At 42.5% G+C, this 14,401-nt stretch overlaps 2 protein-coding genes across 2 annotated transcripts in view; both read left to right on the top strand.

The window, feature by feature from the left end:
- LOC134225183 (uncharacterized) overlaps positions 1-13,765 on the top strand; it is a 96,175-nt gene extending 82,410 nt beyond the window's left edge. Inside the window, exons 6-10 of the mRNA XM_062705045.1 lie at positions 2,951-3,503; positions 3,579-3,700; positions 12,413-12,539; positions 12,608-12,828; positions 13,228-13,765. Of these exons, the coding sequence (XP_062561029.1) occupies positions 2,951-3,503; positions 3,579-3,700; positions 12,413-12,539; positions 12,608-12,828; positions 13,228-13,379 (1,175 nt within the window). The 3' untranslated portion in view covers positions 13,380-13,765. The remainder of the gene's footprint in view (positions 1-2,950; positions 3,504-3,578; positions 3,701-12,412; positions 12,540-12,607; positions 12,829-13,227) is intronic.
- On the top strand, positions 9,345-12,059 carry LOC134225184 (ATP-dependent RNA helicase DHX33-like). Its single transcript, XM_062705046.1, has 4 exons — positions 9,345-9,830; positions 9,995-10,485; positions 10,580-11,826; positions 11,887-12,059. The coding sequence occupies exons 1-3, from the start codon at positions 9,470-9,472 to the stop codon at positions 11,822-11,824; spliced, it is 2,097 nt and encodes a 698-aa protein (XP_062561030.1). The 5' UTR covers positions 9,345-9,469; the 3' UTR covers positions 11,825-11,826; positions 11,887-12,059.
- Positions 13,766-14,401: the final 636 nt, after the last annotated feature.

The raw sequence follows: 14,401 nt of genomic DNA, 5'->3' as shown, positions 1-14,401 counted from the left end.
TATATGTAAGGCCACTATACTGCCTATGATCGCATATTTGTAACAATCGACAAAAGTAGGCATGGGAGAAATGGAACGATGAAGATTGTGATATGGATGAGTATGCAAATCTCAATGATTTTCTAAAAATTCCCAAAAATTACACAAACATTTTATCCAATTGGAATCTTCGGTAGAAAGATTTCCACTACTTGGTATTTGAATGCAAAATAATTTCGAATATTTTTATACACAGCACATGGCGTACTGGCAAAAAAGTTTTCTAGTGTTACGGTTATGCGGTCACTTTGCTTAATGTTACAAAACAACTTGGTAGTTTTTTTGAGTTTTTGGGAACAAACTTTCTTATTTCACCTGGTCAGCTGGAAGAACTAGCAATTTGGAGATGATTCATGAGCTTATCTCAAAATCGTAAAAAATGCAAATGTTACAAATATGCGATCATGGGCAGTATAGGCTATTTACAAACTTATAAGCCTTAAAGTAGCACTATATGGCCGAGTTGGCGAAATTTAGTGCTTATTGGTTATTTGGGTAGTCGCCTTTTTTGATCCCATGGTTTTCTATTCTCTGACCTTAATCGCCTCTTGGCAGGGAGGCCATGCAAGGGTTGACACTTTCGTGTTCAGAGCCAGATCAGCGCAAGTCAGGAAAGGGCATCTGAGCCTACTCCCACCCAGCAGGCAAAGCTTGGTGGCAGGATTGGACAGCGTGATACAAGGCCCGCCACGGTTCTAGGATACGGTAGACAGCCTGACCACAAGCCCACTCGCCATTTCGATTCGGTGTCACTGAAAGAGTAGAGTTACTCGGCTATCAGCGCTCGCATATAATAAAACGATACTCAAAAGCAAGGTCCGCTAACACGCGGCCAGGATTCTATTATCAGGATCTCACGATCTGATGTGCTAAATGGCAATCCTTTTGGGCTTGTGTGCTTCGAGCGACACATGGTCGCTTTGATAGGGCCTGCTTGCGGATACATGTAGCTTTTTGTAGGTGTTTAGGAGAGCCCACCACGTCCTAGACAGTCCAACTAACTAACAATGGCCGTGGAGAGTATGGAATTGATGTTGTGGCTTACACACGGACCATTGTAACCACTTGGTAGTCCCCAGAAAAAACCGGAACATCCAAAAAAATGATCAATTCACGGATTTCATCGTAGATAGGTAGGTACAACACACAAGGTTCTTATAAATCGCAACACACTACGAAGAAATTTACGAATTGACCATTTTTACGGATGTTCCGGATCTTCTAGGGATCACCCGGTGGTCACAATGATCCATATGTGGGTCACAGCACCAATTCCAAACTTAGAGTTTGACAACAAATGCTTTGAAAAAAAAACTGTTGTATTGCAGTTAAACAACTAAAGGTAAAATAGCAACAAAAATTATCTTTAAACTCCAAAAACGAATCTACGACAAAAGGTCGAAAGACAAAACTAGATAAAATATCGAAAGAAGCAAAGCGAAAGAAGGATGAAAACGAAGAAAGAAACGAGAAATTAGAAGAAAAATGAAAGAAGAAAGGAAAAAAGAACAAGAAATAAGAAAAGAAAGAAATGAGAAAAAGGGAGAATAGAGAAAGAAGAATAAAGAAGGAGAGAGGAAAAATAGAAAAGAAAGAAGGATGTCCTTTTACAATTTTTGTCCATTTCGTCCGTTTGTCCTTTTAGATCGTTTGTCACTTTCGATGTTTCGTTCTTTCGACCCTTTGGCTTTTTCGACCATTTGTTCATACGACTTTTTGTCTTTTGACCCCTAGTCGCTAATTTAAAAAAACCAAAAAAAAAAGTAATGGATTTTTTTTATTATATTTAACGACAGAAAGATGCAAAATAAAACTTACACATGCGGTCAAAATGAGAAATCGAATATCTTTTATTATTTTTTTAACAAATAATTAGACATATATAACTATTTTGTTTCACCATTAACTGCACAATTTATAAGTTCATTTGTCTTTATTTACATTCAGCACATGAATTATATATGAAACTTATTGTGTCAAATCGGAATATTCAACCAATTATTTGTGATACGATTCAGTATTAAATTGAAGAGACTTTTATTCGGTATAATCAAAATTACCATCGTGAAACGAATATGTTTGGTTTTGAAACTCTGTCCGCGATAAACTATCAAATTCGGATCAAATGCGCGCTCCCAAAATGTGTTTTTGAATCAAAAGTAATTTTTATCAAACAATGCCGCCAATCCATGTACAAAAAGTGTAAGAAACAACACTACAGGTCATTTTTCTTGAAAATTTCCCGTAATCGTAATACCCGAAATCAGATTAACTAAAAGAAGATTATTAAATCCAATTCCCTTTTAAAAATATGAAAAAAAAGTCGCAAAGTGTTTCAAAAATAAGACGCTAACTAAGCATAATCATGTACCAGAGTCTATTATATATAGAGTTACGCAAAGAGTGAAGCCAAATCTACCTATTGAACTGTCAAACCGTCTACCTATCGAGCAAAGTAAACAAATGCTTGTTGGTAAGGCGGAAGTATTGTTATCGCCTAATGATTTTTATGGCGAATTAAAACGCACGAATTGAAATGTATTAGATTTGTTCTAGGAACAGCTTCAAAAACTTCAATACACCCCCCCAATAAAGTAGCAACAAGAAACTCACGTGTTTGCACTCTGTGGGTGACTTGGTTATCGAATTAAAAAGCTTTAGCAGTGAACACTCCCATGAAGTCACTTTAAGGGTTGAACGAAAATGAAAGTTGCAAACACAATAACAAGAAGATTATTCAGAATAAGTGTAAGAAGATCCTCTTTGCGCAACTCTATATAATAGACTCTGTCATGTACAACAGAGCAAATTTGGTACGATAAAACTGACATTTGTTTCGTTACCCATCCCGCAACCCTATCCCAAACTCCTCAACATGTGCCGCCTTCCTCCCAAATCATGCTTCTTCTAGTAAATGTAACGGAAAAAACGCTCCAAGAGAGTGAGGACGAACTGAAAGATATCATATCGAATGCGATCTTTCTCAAGCCCATTGCCTCGATCAAAAGCTGCAGCATTCTGCACTCGGTTGAAGATCTTAGCACCGATTCTACCTTCGTCTACAAGAACCGCGGCAGCGGCTACGACTCACAGCGGAACAGCAAACGCTTCAAGCAGCGCAACGAGGAAATGTACAACCGGATCCACCAGCAGAAACATCAGCAACAGGACACCCTACCACCAAAGACGGATCAGCAACAACAACAACCACCGCAACCAATGGGACTGACAGCAGTGCAGGACACGAGCAACGTGGATTTGACGGAGAAGACCAACAAACCGGAATGGATGATCGGGGGTGATGCCATCGGTAACAACAATAGCAACAACAACAACTGCCAGCTATCGCAGAACAGGGGACTGAGCAAAAGCATGATCATTCCTACACCGGCCCGAGATTTGTCCAACATCTTTGACGATGAGTACGAAGAATACAGTGAAGGATTGCTAGATAAAGTTAGTCAGTGAGTATGAGCTCAGGGTAGGGAAATTCATGGAAGTCTAACTGATGGTTGCGTATTATTCTATTGTATCCACAGGTACCTGGACATATCACTTTTAAAGGATGTCACGTTCATTTTAATGTGCCTGTCTGTGACGTTGATGTCGGTCGGGTGTCCCTACATGCTGTACTATCTGCCGGCTTATGCTATTTCTACAGGTGAGTGAAAAAATCAAATTATGGCTAGACCACTTTCAACTCATTTCAATGACCTTAATGGGCGAACTGAAGCTACAAAAAAAAAATAATTAAAGACGAAATTATGATTATGTACACAAAAACCTGACAGCGATCACAAAATAGTTCTTCTACAAAAAACCTTTCGCAAAATCTTTCAGAGGTTCTAATAACTTTGATGACTTCAGCGCCACTCTCGCTTGCTAGAGACCACCTGTCTGTTGTTTCGCTCGACTTTCTTTAAACAATACCTTACTTACTACTTGATACTTGATGGGCTACAGTTCTTCAATGAACCTACGCCAAATGGAGTATCCTTCTCCACTGGACTCGATCCTGGGCCAATCGCTTCCAGTCGTCCTTCACATTGAGCGCCCTCAGGTCCTCTTCAACTGCAAAAAGCCATCGTGTACGCGGCCTTCCACGAAGCCTGCGACCTCATCCGGGTTCTCTTCTAAACATTATATTCGCTTGACGTTTTTCTGGCATACGAACAACGTGATCAGCCCACCGTAGTCTGCCGTGTTGTATATGCTTAATAATATCCAGCCCTTTATACACCTGGTACAATTCGTGATTCATGCGACGCCGCCAGATACCGTTCTCCTGTTTACCGCCGACGTCCATGTTTCATGACCGTATAAAGCCACCGGAAGAATCAGAATAGTATACAGCGCGAGTTTTGTTTTCGTTTGCAGACTACGAGACTTAAGCTGGTTACGAAGTCCGTAATAAGCCCTGTTTGCAGCTGCAATACACCTTTTCACCTCGCGGGTAACATCATTTTCGCACGTCACTAATGTTCCAAGATACACAAATTCTTCTACCACTTCAAATTTTTCACCATCCAGCACCATTTCGCTACCACCACCACTAATGAACCCACGTTGATTGCCAGCGACCATGTACTTCGTTTTGCTGGTATTGATCGTGAGTCCAACCCTCGCTGTCTCCCTCTTAAAAGACACAAAAGCCTCTTCCACGGCACGGCGATCAATCCCGATAATATCGATATAGTCCGCAAATCCCAGCAGCATATGCGATCCTGTGATAATGATACCGCTTGTTTGCACACCAGCTGTCCTAATCGCTCCCTCGAGCGCTATATTGAACAGTAGATTCGAAAGTGCAACACCCTGCTTTAATCCATCTAAGGTAACAAATGACGTCGATATTTCATCCGCAACCCTTACACTTGATTTCGATCCGTCCAACGTTATACGAATCAGCCGTATCAGTTTCGCCGGAAAACCATGTTCAAGCAGAATTTGCCATAATTCATTCCGTTTCACTGAATCGTACGCCGCCTCGAAATCAATAAACAGATGATGTGTCTGCAAGTTGTACTCCCGGAATTTATCAAGAATTTGTCTCAGGGTAAACATTTGATCCGTCGTTAAACGGCCCTCACGAAAACCTGCTTGGTATTCGGCGACGAAGGACTCTTCAAGCGGTATCAATCTATTGAACAGAATACGGGACATAATTTTGTACGCCGAATTCAGGAGGGTTATTCCTCGGTAATTGGCGCACTCCAGTATGTGACTCCACAGCTTATGAAGTGTTATGCGTCAACCGATGCTGCCAATCTGTAAGACAAAGAGAACTTCTACAGCCAATTCAATGCCGTTGATAGAATTCCGAAGTCTGATATCAAGATCTGTATAGGCGCCTTCGCGCATTATGGGACGCCATGGTCTCGGAGGAATTAGCGAAAACAGAGAGCTGTTTGCAGAATTCAGTGGTAATAACAACATAGTGATCGGGGGATCACTCTTCTTTCATCGATCGATTCACAAGGTCACGTGGGTCTCCCGTGACGGCTCTACAGAAAATCAAAGAGACCACATCTGCGTCAACAGTAAATGAATTCGTCGGCAGAAGGAGAGAGTTGGACGACGGTTCAACACACGCCGACCGGAAGATGCCACGGTGAAACCACGTGAAACGGTCCTCCGCTGAAAAACCACGTGCTGCAGATATTCCGGAAGGTGGAAGACCAATGGACCGCCATGAAGAATTGGGCTTATTCTACGAGTGGAGTGACGTGAGTTTGCTCGAATGACGTGAGAAGAGTCGTATAGCCCCATTTGAATAACATGGTCACCTCACGTGAGAATTGCTAAAATCTACTCACCTCACGTCACTCGACTCGTAGAATAAGCCCAAATGCCTTCATCGTCACCAGCGAGAATAATCTAAGCGAACTGCGCACCCAGAGAAAACAATGTATCAACGATGAGACCTGGAGAAAGATAGAGAAGCGAAGAGAAGCCGAAGCCGTGATAGAGTGATCAAAAACCAGAGGAGCTAAAGTCTTAGCCCGGCAACGATACTCGGCTTTGGAGAAGGCAGTGAAACGCTCATGTGGACGGGAAAAGCAAGCGTGGGCGGACTCTCTGGGCTCTGGCAGACGAAGGAGAGAGAGCCGCAGCAACCGGGGACATTCGCCTCCTCTGCGATATCTTACGGCGCTTAACCCTTAAAAGGCTGGGACGACATTCACCTCCTTCAAAGTGCTCGTACATGAAATATATCAAGAAGAAGTGATTTTGAACGTTTCCAAGTTATCTGATTACTGTAATTACCGATATTGAAAGCCATATCCCTGATCTAAGCGTTATGATCATATAAGGCTTGCTGACGTTTGATCATCTTTCTCTTGCATGCACACAGAACAGATGTGATTTCTCGCTTAACTTTTCAAAAGGTCCTAAGTAACATTTTTTTCATGATTTAATTTGAGTATTGCAATCCACAGATTAACATGAAATACGTTGATTGCATTATTCAGATTAAATCATGAAAAAAATGTTACTTAGGACCTTTTGAAAAGTTAAGCGAGATTTGTTTTCATCGGGCAACGCTTCCGAAGAGTTTCCCGATGAAAACAAATCCCATCTATTTTGTACGCGTGCAAGAGAAAGATGATCAAACGTCAGCAAGCCTTATTTCATAAAATTTGATCACGGAATAAACCAAATTGTGCCAAACATGTGAGTGTCTCTGTGCCTCCAATCTAATCCCCACTGTCTGGCAGTGATGTTATAGAAGAAAGCTGTCTGTATTACATGATTTAACAGTCAGATTTAATCCGAGAGTTAGAAAGTGCTAGCTCTATTGCAGCTCCAGTGACCCATTCCAGACTGCCTGGTATTTCATGACCAGTTCGAGGTCACTTTTGCTTACAATAAGCCCCGCCTGTTTAACAAACAGCGTTTTAACAACGTTTTAATAAACAAACTTCCGGATTCTCGAATCCAGCGCGTATTTGGTTTAGAAATAAAAAATGAAATGAACGTTGAAATGAAATAGTAGCAAATCCATAATGAAACAATCTCACCAAATTCGGTCGCAGGTTGCGGCTGCGAATCCTGATTTTACATGCGGCGAATTATGACAAACATACGACACTCATCAGCCGATGTTCCTCGGAAATAGTTTAATTTTTCACTAAAGCAGCGTACCACCGCAATCACAAACGCACGTTATAATTCGAACTATTGTAAAAAATCACTACACAAATTGGCTTTCATTTTCTAAATAATCAGCCAAAACGAAAAAAAAAATAAACCAAATTGTGCCAAACATGAGGGAAAAATATCACAAAAAACTGTTGACATATATGTAATCAATTTTATGTGTTAAAAATACTATTTTGAAACACTCAAGTTCATCCAAAATATCCGTGAGTTCAGGTATTGAATTCTACCATAGAAGCGAAAGGTTATGTGCATATAAATGCCCCGTAATGACGTTTTAGAATGCGCGAAATGTTCTGAAGTTCGGCTCGTAAGACCTACGCAACAACAGCCTCCAAAATGTTTGCGGCAGCTATCAAAACCCTTCCCAACAGATCCTTAGATACCTGCCAAGAAATGTTATACCGATCTTTCTGCATTTCAATACACTGAAGGCCATCCGAAACGTTCTTGAGTTCAGGTCATAAGATCTATAAGACCTATAGGATTTATAAGAATATTTCGCACATTCTAGAATGTCATTATGGGGCACGCAGAAAAATTTCCAATAAATCATTTGATTTTTTTTAACTGAGCAGGAAGAGCTGAGCTTGATATGAAACAAGCATTGCGCTTCTACTGGATTATAGATCTGTCGACTTGAACTCAAGAACGTTTCAGATGGCCTTCAGTGTATTGCAATGCAAAAAAGATCAGTATAACGTTTCTTTGCATGTATCCAAGGATCTGTTGGCAAGGGTGTTGATAGTTGCCGAAAACGTTTTGGAGGCCGTTGGAGGCCTTACGAACCGAACTTCACATTATTTCGCGTATTCTGGAATGTCACTATGGGGCACGCAAAAAAATCCAATAAGTCATTTGATTTCTTTGAACTGGGCAGAATGACCTGAACTTGATTTGAAACAAGCATTGCACTTCTACTTGATTGTAAGATATAGGCACAAGATCAAGGCGCACATAGGCGCACGAATCAAGTAAGCAAGGGCTGCCTTTGCGAGTTTAAGAAATATCTGGAAAACAGGCATATAAGTGAACGCACCAAAACACGAATTTTCAACTCTAACGTGAAATCTGTGCTGTTTTACGCTACCGAAACATGGTGTGTATCAGTGAAGAACACTCAACGGCTGCATGTGTTCATCAACAGATGCCTGCGGTATATAATTCGGGCCTGGATCTCAAATCAACGACCTCTATCGTCGTTGTCACCAGAAGCCGATAGCAACAGAAATTCGGGATCGAAATTGGGGATGGGTCGGCCCCCAAGTAACCAAAAGTTCCTTTAAAAGTACGTTTTCCGCTTAATCAGCTTCTCCGAGCTGCTTAAGCGAAAAACATGCAGTAGTTCATGTCCCAATGTTGCGGTAGTGTTAAAGTAGTTCATTCTGGATATAATAGCATTAAAAACAATTGTGGATACACTAAAACTCTTCGAATTAACGACTAGAACAGCTCTTGTTTGACAAAATTCCGTTCAAAATGATCAAAAATCAACATTTTTCGTTAAAAATTTGAATCCTTTGAGCCTATTATTGCGGTAGTGCTAAGGTCCTTTTGTTGCGATATCGCTCTCCATAAGAATTACATACAATACCGCAGCAATAGGACTGACCTTAAAAAAATGTCGCAACGATAGGCAGGTGCGTCCTATTATTGCGGTAGTTTATTTTTATTGTGTTAAAAACAAAACAACAGAAGTTCAGGACAATTGACGTAATATTTACGAAATAATAGTTAACGAGCATCCTGTTCAACTACTACAATATGAAAAACGACCAACAGGTAATTTTTTAAATCAATTTTGTTTTGACATGGTGCTTAACCACTCCATAATAGGTCGTTTCACCCTACTGCTGCTAACTTTATTGGTAATCATCGCAACAGTGAAGGATAGTTTTGCCGGCCGTGAATGAAAATATCCACGTTCAGTTTGTAATTATGCGGGTTAGTTTGTTACGGACAAATTTATGATTAATTAATAAAATATAATTATTATTTAAAGTATTTTATAAAACCATATTTATTTCGCGGGAAAAATGTTTGTCGTCATCAATACAAATTTTACAGCCACCCCATGTGTGATTCATTTTCCACGAGCGTTCATCAGATGAAAACATGCGCAGTTTGTAGAGTTCATTCGTTTGTCAAATGACGTTTCTCAGAAGAGTTCACAAAAACGTGAAAACTGTTTTTTCGCGTCGTGCGGGTTTTAATTTCGTGGAAAAATCAAGATAAAAGTTTAACAAAACCGGAAAAAACAGTGCTTCCAATGAAACGAGCCTACCCGAAGGATCCGGTTCCGGGTTCTGGTGCGGAATCGGCGGAAAACAATGGGTCGACCACCACTTTTCGACAGCCAGCCAGTGCTCAGCTCATCAATCGACAGCGACAGGGACTGCCAATTTTCCACGTCCGGAACAAGATTGTCGAACAGGTGAAGGAATCACAAACCTTGATTTTAATGGGCGAAACCGGGTCTGGAAAAAGTACCCAGGTTCCGCAGTACTTGTACGAGGCCGGAATTCACGGCGGAAAGAAGATTGCCATAACGCAACCCAGGCGAGTGGCCGCCATCACGGTGGCGAGACGGGTGGCTCAGGAGCAAGGATCGATCATCGGCGATGTCGTAGGTTGGTAGTGCATTTATTTTGGATGGTGTGTTTTGCGCAAATTGTGTTTGCAATCGTGAAGTTAAAAGATATTAATTATAATTAATGAAAATTTCCGTAAAACACATCAACTACAATTACAAAGTCATTTCGCCATATTCCATTATCCGGAACGTAATCCATAGGCTATTCGGTGCGATTCGAAGATGTCACATCGGAGAACACCCAAATTAAGTTCATGACAGACGGAACGTTGCTGCGGGAAGCCTTGTCGGATCAACTGCTGAAGAGCTACAACGTGATTATTCTGGATGAAGCGCACGAACGGACGATAGCCACGGACGTGCTGTTTGGCATTGTTAAGAAGGCCCAGAAAACACGCCGGACGATGATGGATCCGCTAAAAGTGATTGTGATGTCGGCCACCATGAACATGGATCACTTCAAACAGTACTTCAATTCATGCCCGGCGCTGTATCTGAAGGGAAGCAATCACATTGTGAGGGTTTATCAGGCGATGGACAATGTTGATTACTTGGAAGCTTGTATAACAACGATCTTTCAAATCCACGAGAAGGAACAGGAGAGTGGCGATGTTTTGGTGTTCCTTACCGGGCAAGAGGAGATCGAATCGGCTACAACCTTGGTTCGGAGGTTGGCCAAACAGCAATTGCAGGTAAGCGGTCATACAATATTCGACGTGTTTCTTTGCGCGACAGCTGCAAAGTGTATTTCAAAACGCAGTTCATAATTTTCACTATTCTCGTCAGATTTCTTCTGGTAATGCTACCATGCGAATGACAGTCTATCCCATGTACGCCGCTATGTCTCAACACGCACAGATGGATGCCTTCTTGCCAGCGCCACCGAACACAAGAAAGGTCATCCTTGCCACCAATATCGCGGAAACGTCACTCACTATTACCGGCATAAAACACGTCATCGATTGCGGTAAGGCGAAGCAACGGATATACGATCCAGTCACGGGAATAGACACCCTCAAGGTTTCCTGGATATCGAAAGCTCAGGCATGGCAGAGGACGGGTCGAGCAGGTCGTCTGGAAAACGGTGTATGCTATCGGACCTACTCCAAAAAGGATTTTGAAGCCATGGATGATTACAGCTCACCGGAGATTTTGCGGTGCAGTATTGCCGCTTCTACCCTCCAATTGTTGGCACTGGGCATCGACTGCAGGGAGTTCGACTTTCTGGACAAACCACCCGCGGTAGCCATAGAAAGCGCGTTGGAAGAACTTTCAGCGCTGGATGCGATTATTGGTAACAACACACCTGTCCTGACTCAACTAGGAAGGAAAATGGCCAAACTTCCTTTGGATCCCAAGTACGCCAAAATCGTCCTGAGTGCTCCAGATTTTGGCTGTTTTGACGAAATACTCACCATCGTAGCAATGCTATCCGGTGAAAATGTGTTCCTCAATAAAAGTCAACAACGAGACAAGCAACTAACCGCCCATTCCAAGTTCCACGCCAAATGCGGCGATCACATTACCCTCCTCAATGTGTTCAACGAGTTCAAATCCAAAAGCAAACCGAAACAGTGGTGCTATGAAAATTTTCTCATGGAACGTCATCTGACACACGCGGCCTCGGTACGGACACAGCTGTTTGACATATGCAGCATGATGGGAATCAAGCCAAGTTCGTGCGGTAATGACCCCATTCCAGTGGTGAAATGCCTTCTCAAGGGCCTGTATCAGAACATCGCCGAGCTGCAACGGGACAACTCTTACCTCTGCCTGGGAAATCGAACCGTAGCACGCATCCATCCGTCCAGTGTCCTCTGCGGTCGAGCTAGGCCCGGCTACGTGCTGTTCACCGAATTGGTGGCAACAGGGAATCGATACCTCCGAACGGTGAGCGAAATCGAACCGGAATGGATCGGAGAGGTGGTACCGCAGTGTCCGTTTCTGGATCGTATCTCTTGTGGGGCAGGACCGGGGCGAGCCAGTACAAGCAGCTACTCCATGGGATCCAGCGCAATGAAGACGATCTGAAGGTTTGAAAAGATTGGATTTAAAAATTGGATAGTGTTTATAAGATTCTTTTATCTTTCCAGGATACAAACGAATGTGATACACAGGATAAGAAGAAATATGTGTTCTGAATAAATTGGAACGGATCGTATTCGAATATGCTAGAGTAAATTTGAATAGGTCTCATAAAATGTAGATATGGCACTGTCAGATACATTAAAGTGTTATTAAAACAATGTTTTAGTCAGAAAAATAATTTTGAATCTCATTCCTTCACCGTGGAGTGTTCGTTAAACTCTTGAGGGTTATTCATTTTTTTATTGCGTGGCCGAAAGTGCTAGCAAATATGCAAATATTGGTTGGAGATCATCGCAAAATACAGAAAACATTGAAATGTCTGCGTTGTGTAGCATACATTTAGATTAGGGCGTGTTGGAACGTTCTATTGCTTGAAGCGCCAGTTTGTTCAGTGGAAAAGTATGTTTTTTTGTGTCTCCAATTTACTTTCATATGCAGCTGTTCGCATCCTGTAAATCGCATAATTTACCAAAATGATAAAATAGCCCCCAAATTACCAAACATTTAAACATGTCATCTTTTACGTTCCAGGCTACACGAAAACGGAGGCGGGTTATCTGGTAGCGGTCAGCGCAGCACTGGATTTGATTGGCCGTTTAGCTCTAGGATATTTATCTGATTTGGATCTGTTCGACCGAAAGAAGGCTTATATTGTTTGGTAAGACCTCCGAAGCATTGTACTCTTCTAATGATTCCCAGCCGAAACTGATCCACTTTACTCCACAGTATACTGGGAGCCGGCACGGCCGTGCTGACGATCCCCACGAGCGACACGTGGGTCGTGATCGTGTGCAGTGCCGGATGCTACGGACTGTGCCTGGGAAGCTGGTACCTACTGATGCCGGTGCTGCTGGCCGACTTGTTCGGGACGGACAGGATCAGCTCGAGCTACGGGCTGGTCCGGATGTTTCAGAGTATTGGTGCTATCTCGGTGCCACCACTAGCAGGTTTATACTTCGACCCGTTTCGGACCCCCTAGTGATCCACAGTTCGAATGATGAAAATTCAAGATAATGTGTTTTTGCCAATGGCACGATAAACTAGGATCCGATTCGGTCGAAACCAAACACTTCCCCCTGCCCAGCGCAAATGGACAGATCTGTATCTTTTCTCTTTCTTTCTCTTTCCGTTCTCTTTTTTTCGCATATTGATACCGTGTGTCCTCCGTTTCGCCGCGTATGTCTTTGATGCGTCGTGCACGTCCTGGTCGCCTCCAACGTCCCGCATCAACGTCGTCGTTTCTTCCGCCCTCGATCGTGTGATTACGGTTGTTCGAAAACTAATAAACTAACTATTATCGAAACATGTTACACTTTTTGAACAAATTAAAACCCAAAACTCTCCAGGTCTTCTGCGGGACTTGTCCGGTGGCTACGAGATCTGTTTCTACTGTATGGGTGTGTGCATGGTGCTCGGGAGTATCCCGTTGATTGTGGTCATTATCAAGGACACGCTAGCCCTCGTTGACAAGAAGCTCACGATGGATCGGGTCGCCTAAATGGGATATGGCCATGACTACGCGCAACACCGGATTTTGGATGGATGAAACTACGAATGCGAGATAAGTATACACATATATATTATTAATAAGGTATGAGATGCCCGAGTTATCTTTTAGTATTTCGAAAGACAAATAACACACGAATAAAGGAAAACAAGACCCTACCTAGCTAAAAAAAATATTCGATTGTAACATTTTTGGTTATTTCTTTTCTATATGAGAGTGGAAACTCTAAACCGACAAATAAGACGAAGGTTCTACAAAACCAAGTACGTGTAAGCGCGATTATCGCGCACCTGACTTAAGAAGCACTCTATTTTTAAGCGCATCTAGGTCCTAAGAAATTGAGGAAAATAAAAGACTAGCGGTAACCGAATTTGAAGCGAATTTGTTGAAATCTTGTTCTGTTTTCTATGCCGAAAATATATCCAGACTCCGGGAAACTTATTCATTTATTTATTTTCAAACTAAGGCCGGAGTGGCCTGTGCAGTGCATAGAAGTCTTCTCCATTCAACTCAGTCCACGGCTACACGTCGCCAACCTCACGGTCTGCGGGGGTCCGCAAATCGCCCTCAACCTGATCGATCCACCTTGCTCGCTATGCACCTCGCCTTCTTATTCCCGTCGGATCGTTGTCGAGAAACCATTTTCAACGGATTACTGTCCGACATTCTGGCTTCCGATTTTCACGGTGTGAACGATGGATAGTTCTCCCAACAGCTGATGCAACTCGTGGTTCATTCGCCTCCTCCACGTGCCGTCCGCCATCTGCACCCCACCATAGATGGTAATCAGCATTTTTTTTTTCGGAAACTCCTAGTCTGCGTTGGTCCTCCACGAGCATCGTCCAGGTCTCGTGTCCGTAGAGAACTAGATAGTCAGTTTGGTACGGCGGCGAACTCTATTCGATCGTTTTGCGTTTCGCGGAGTCCAAAGTACGCACGATTTCCTCCCATGATGCGTCTCCGAGTTTCTCTGCTGGTATCATTATCGGATATCACCTGTAAGCCCAAGTACA

Source organism: Armigeres subalbatus, chromosome 3 (genome assembly GCF_024139115.2).
Source record: "Armigeres subalbatus isolate Guangzhou_Male chromosome 3, GZ_Asu_2, whole genome shotgun sequence".
Classification (NCBI taxonomy): Eukaryota; Metazoa; Arthropoda; class Insecta; order Diptera; family Culicidae; genus Armigeres; species Armigeres subalbatus.
The sequence above is the reverse complement of the archived record's forward strand: the minus strand, read 5'-3'. Positions and strand labels throughout refer to the sequence as shown.